Raw genomic sequence first — 6,000 nt, 5'->3', positions numbered from 1 at the left:
CCCCACCCACCCAGCGGCCCCCACCCTTTGGCCTCTGCCTCCCAGCAATTTACGTCCTTGCAGCAAACGGGGGGGAAATGGGGCTTGCGGAGGCTGCAATAGGCTATAGCAATCCCTGCAGCCTGAAACAGCTGATGATCGGGAAATTGAAAGTGAAACTGTCTGTTTACTCCTGTGGGAAGGGAACTTCACCAAGACAGTGTTGCATTAGAGCCGAGGTGGCGCAGTGGTTAAATGCAGCACTGCAGGCTACTTCAGCTGACTGCAGTTCTGCAGTTCGGCTGTTCAAATCTCACTGGCTCAAGGTTGACTCAGCCTTCCATCCTTCCGAGGTGGGTAAAATGAGGACCCAGATTGTTGTTGGGGGCGATATGCTGACTCTGTAAACCGCTTAGAGAGGGCTGAAAGCCCTATGAAGCGGTATATAAGTCTAACTGCTATTGCTATTGCTATTAGGTAGACCAGAACAGGACATAACTAAACTGGAAGTCACTAGAATAACAAAGCCAGCATACATTCTAAAAAAAACCTCCGGAGAATAATTACCAGGATATCAGGACCATTAGGAAATAGCTGCAGAGTAGGAAATAATACAAAGGACCAGGGGTGGGTTTCTCGCCCCGTTCCAACCGGTTCGGTTGGAACGAGGCCGGCGGCGTCCTCGCGCACGCGTGTGGCGTCCTCGCGCACACGTGCGGCATCCTCACGCACACGTGCGGCGTCCTCACGCACGCACGCGGTGCGCGCGTGCACGTGGCGTGCGCGCGCATGCATACTAGCATCTGCGCGATGCTCCAGCTGCTCCTGGAGGATCGCGCAGGCGCTGTATGCGTTCTGCGCATGCGTGGAAGCGCAGAATTGTAAAAACCGGGTAAGGAGCGGGTGCGGGTGTGCGGGCGCGCGCGCGCGCGGGGGGGGGCTTCGCCGTTCCCGGAAGTTACTTACTTCCGGGTTCGGTGACCAACCGGATCGCAGGGACCGGTGCGATCCGGTTGAAACCCACCCCTGCAAAGGACCCAGGAAGGGCAGGAAGATGTCACCCTTAAGCAAAGGGAAAGGGCAGAGTGGCAACAAAGACTGATTAGCTCAGGGCATAAATGTCAAAATAGGAAATACAGCGGAAGACACTTGTGCTCATCCCAGCTCCATGGGAAGTACTTTAGGGCAGAGGAATAACAAAATGCAAGACAGGACTACTGCAATGCGCTCTACATGGGGCAGCCCTTGAAGTGTATTCGGAGACTTCAACTCGTTCAGAACGCAGCCGCGTGAGCGATTGTGGATGCACCTCGGTACACCCACGTTACACCTATCCTCCGCGAGCTGCACTGGCTACCGATCAGTCTCCGGATACGCTTCAAAGTGCTAGTCGTAACTTATAAAGCCCTTGATGGTATTGGACCTGGGTACTTGAGAGACCGCCTGCTGCCAATTACCTCCCACAGACCCGTTAGATCGCACAGGGTCGGCCTCCTCCGGGGTCTGTCTACCAGCCAATGCCATCTGGCTACTACCCGGGGGAGGGCCTTCTCTGTGGCAGCTCCGGCCCTCTGGAATGAACTCCCCGCAGGGATTCGGACCCTCGCCTCTCTCCAGGCCTTCCGAAAAGCCGTCAAAACCTGGCTTTGCCGGCAGGCCTGGGGTTGATGAGTTCCCCTCCCCTCTCGACTTTTGTGGTTGTGTGATTCTTGGCTATTTTAATTACTTGTATTCTGTTCTATGTTCCCCTTTTCCCCCTGTTGAGTTGTTTGCCACCCTGAGTCCCTCCTGGAGAAGGGCGGCATACAAATAATAAAATTCAATTCAATTAAATTCAATTAGAACCATTAGCAAAGGCACACACAAAAGGTGGTAAAACAATAGTACGAAGAAAACAAAAGGACTTCAAAGAGGAAAATAGCATAAAAAATGTACACTCTCTGTATATCGATGTCAGCTCACCCAGGAACGCTGATCTACGCCACTGTAGGTCTGACTTTCCTGAAATAATAAAGACAACTTGCTTTCAAACGCAGCTTGCTTCGATCCCAAATTCATTCACTCACCCGGGGCGTTCTCCCAGCTGGGAAATCCGAACTCGCAGAGGGAAATCCTTTTCCGTTTAACACTCCACGAGGCAAAATTGCTAATCGGGCTGTTTGCTGTTTGCTGCAAGGAGGTAAGTCAATAACTATAAATGCCTATAGAATGTTCAAATGATGAGACTTATGTTTTAAAGGCTGCTTTATTGTTGTTTTCTTAAGGCAGCTTAACAAAATGAAGAAGCTTTTTAAAATAAATGGTTGATCTGAAGAGGCCCAGTGCCAAGGTGGCGCAGTGGTTAAATGCAGCACTGCAGGCTACTTCAGCTGACTGCAGTTCTGCAGTTCGGCTGTTCAAATCTCACCGGCTCAGGGTTGACTCAGCCTTCCATCCTTCCGAGGTGGGTAAAATGAGGACCCGGATTGTTGTTGGGGGCAATATACTGACTCTGTAAACCGCTTAGAGGGGGCTGAAAGCCCTATGAAGCGGTATATAAGTCTAACTGCTATTGCTATTGCTATTGTATCTTCTTTTAAATATCAGAGAATAACTCTGCTTCCAGAAAGCCACATCAATTTTAAGAGCATCTGCACAAGTATAGTCTGAAATGTAACACTGCAAACAGTGTGTATTGTCTGTACTGTTTGCTGTTTGTTGCAAGGAGGCAAATTGCTGGGAGGCAGAGGGAGATATTTTCCCCTTGTTTTCCTCCCCAAAAACTGGGTGCGTCTTATACTTCAGAGCGTCTTATACTCTGAAAAATACAGTATATTTTAGTGAAGCTCAGCAAGATAAGGAGTTCTTGTACATTCATCTGGTATGTTCAAGTGGCCTGTCACTCAGAGTACAGAGAAGAGCAACAAAAATGGTTAGGGGATTGAAAGCTAAAACATATGAAGAACGGTTGCAGGAATTGGGTATGCTTAATGGAAAGAAGGGCTAAATGGAATAGAACAGTATAACAGTGTTGGAAAGGACTGTAGGAGATTTGCACACACACACACACACCCGCTAGAAAAATGAAATATCCTGGGAAATATTGAAAAAGGCAGAATATTCTATTTCCCTGGATAAAAAAAATGGAGAAACGGGTTTTTTAGGCAGGAAACACTCACTCTTAATAGCCCCCACCTTTGTCAATGGGCCATTAAAAGGCCTGAGCCAGTCTATTCTACATAACAAAGATCCCCCTTCAGCTCCAGGGTGATGGGATTAAGCCGTGAAAGTATTAGCTCTTTACCCATGACTCCCTCTTCTTTGTGGCAGCCCTAGCCCTAACCCTTTGATATTGGAAGACTGCTTTCATATCACCCCTAGTCCTTCTTTTAATCAAACTAGACGTCCCCAATTCGAGCAACCGTTCTTTATATGTTTTACCCTCCGGTCCCCTAATCATCTTTGTTGCTCTTCTCTGTACTCTCTCTAGATTTGAACTGTGCTTTCCATTTTTTTTATTTTTTTATTCAATACTGGTAGTTATTAATTGATGAATAGAATAGAATAGAACAGAACAGAATAACAGAGTTAGAAAGGACTTTGGAGGTCTTCTAGTCCAACTCCCTGCCTAGGCAGGAAACACTATAGCATTAAAGACAAATGGCTACCCAATATCTCCTTTAAAACTTCCAGTGTTGGAGCATTTGCAACTAAATTACAGCTAAATGAAATGTATATCTTAATTGTCAGTCACTATCCAAAGAGACTCTGGTCCACTTAAAATAGAATTCTGAATAGAATAGAATTCTTTATTGGCCAAGTGTGATTGGACACACGAGGAATTTGTCTTTGGTGCAGATGCTCTCAGTGTACATAAGGAAAATAAAGTACATTCATCAAGAAGAATAGAATAGAATAGAATAGAACAGAACAGAACAGAACAGAACAGAATTCTTTATTGGCCAAGTGTGATTGGACACACAAGGAATTTGTCTTCAGTGCAGATGCTCTCAGTGTACATAAGGAAAATAAAGTACATTCATCAAGAAGAATAGAATAGAATAGAATAGAATAGAATAGAACAGAATAGAATTCTTTATTGGTCAAGTGTGATTGGACACACAAGGAATTTGTCTTTGGTGCACATGCTCTCAGTTTACATAAGGAAAATAAAGTACATTCATCAAGAAGAATAGAATAGAATAGAACAGAACAGAACAGAATAGAACAGAATTCTTTATTGGCCAAGTGTGATTGGACACACAAGGAATTTGTCTTCAGTGCAGATGCTCTCAGTGTACATAAGGAAAATAAAGTACATTCATCAAGAAGAATAGAATAGAATAGAATAGAATAGAACAGAACAGAATAGAATTCTTTATTGGCCAAGTGTGATTGGACACACAAGGAATTTGTCTTTGGTGCAGATGCTCTGAGAGCACGTAAAAAGACAAGATAATATTCGTTAAGTATCCTAAGGTACAAACACTTAATGATAATCATAGGGTACAAATAAGCTATCAGGAAACAATCAATATCAATATAAATCATAAGGATACAAGCAACACATTACACTCCTGCAATCATAAATGGGAGGAGATGGGTGATAGGAACGATGAGAAGACTAATAGTAATGCAGGCTAGTGCAATACTTAGCCTTTTTTTTTCCTGCACTCCTTAAGCAGGAAGCCCTCTGTACTTGCTCAGAGGCACTGGGGCCAGAGGCTTTAAAGCTTTAATAAAACTTTAAACCACAAAATAAAACCTCAATAAGAAAACCAGAACGCGGCGCCAGCGCCACCTAGCGGCTTCCCCTTTCCTCCCGCTAGGAACCTCGAGAGGGCGTGGCCTCCGCTGCTGGCCCGCGCCTCCCTCATTGGGCTGCGCTCCTTCCACGAGCGGCGCGTGCGCCGTTTGGCCGGTCCTCCAGCATCCCAGAATGCTGCTGTACCCGGAAGCCGCGCCTCCTCCTCCGCCGCCGCCGCCGCCGCCGCCACCGCCGTGCGGGAAAGGGAAGCCGGGATGGAGGACGAGGAGCTGGATTTGGCCGACGAGCTGGAAGCCGCCTTGCAACTGGCGCCGGAGGTGCAGCTGGCCATCGAGCAGGTGCAAAAAGGGGGCCAGGGCGTGGCTTCGGAGGGCTTGGGGGCGTGGCTTGGGCGAGGGCGGAGCCTGGGTATGCTAATTCAAACCGGTGGGAGAGGGAAGGGGGGGTGACTGAGATGGGCGAGGGGGGGCTGAGGGCTGCTTAGGGGGGGTCCATATTTAAGGGGGGGCTTGTTGGGGGGCACTCCCTCTTTAGGGAAGGCCCCCCCTGGAAGTGACCCTTAATAAGGGGGCAGGGACCCCCCCTCCCTAGGATTTGGGGGGGCTGCTCAGGAGCTTTGGACTCCAGGTCCCAGCAGCCACAGCCAGATGGAGTTTGGGGTCCCTTTGGAGGAGGGATTATAGGAGTCCAGGGGGAGGTTGGGGTATCCATAGGGGCCCTCCAGAAGGGATAAAATGGGTGGGTGGGTGGGCTTGGATGCCTTTAGCATGATAAAATTGGGGTGGGGAGGGAGGCAGCACCCCCAAAAGCTTAATGGATTGGGTGCCCTCAAGTCATTTTCCACCCCTAGCAAGCAAGGTAGGTATCTTGATCAGAATAGAGCTGGAAGGGACCTTGGAGGTCTTCTAGTCCAACCCCTTGCTCAAACAGGAGACCCTAGACCATTTCAATCAATCAGTCAATCAATCATAATAGAGCTGGAAGGGACCTTGGAGGTCTTCTAGTCCAGCCCCATGCTCAAGCAGGAGACCCTAGACCATTTCAATCAATCAGTCAATCAATCATAATAGAGCTGGAAGGGACCTTGGAGGTCTTCTAGTCCAGTCCCTTCCTCAAGCAGGAGACCCTAGACCATTTCAATCAATCAGTCCATCAATCAATCAGAATAGAGCTGGAAGGGACCTTGGAGGTCTTCTAGTCCAGCCCCTTGCTCAAGCAGGAGACCCTAGACCAGCCGAAAGCACGCAACTGCACGCCAGCCCAATGCCAATCCA

The 6,000-nt window shown here is 48.1% G+C and overlaps 1 protein-coding gene across 2 annotated transcripts in view; it reads left to right on the top strand.

The window, feature by feature from the left end:
- Window positions 1-2,057: 2,057 nt before the first annotated feature.
- VPS53 (VPS53 subunit of GARP complex) overlaps window positions 2,058-6,000 on the top strand; it is a 64,384-nt gene continuing 60,441 nt past the window's right edge. For both annotated transcript variants that reach the window (XM_032217164.1, XM_032217163.1), the window contains exons 1-2: window positions 2,058-2,158; window positions 4,788-5,064. In XM_032217164.1, coding sequence (XP_032073055.1) covers window positions 4,981-5,064 — 84 coding nt within the window. In that variant the 5' untranslated portion in view covers window positions 2,058-2,158; window positions 4,788-4,980. The remainder of the gene's footprint in view (window positions 2,159-4,787; window positions 5,065-6,000) is intronic.

This window comes from Thamnophis elegans, chromosome 4, assembly GCF_009769535.1.
Source record: "Thamnophis elegans isolate rThaEle1 chromosome 4, rThaEle1.pri, whole genome shotgun sequence".
In the NCBI taxonomy this organism is placed as follows: Eukaryota; Metazoa; Chordata; class Lepidosauria; order Squamata; family Colubridae; genus Thamnophis; species Thamnophis elegans.
The sequence above is the reverse complement of the archived record's forward strand: the minus strand, read 5'-3'. Positions and strand labels throughout refer to the sequence as shown.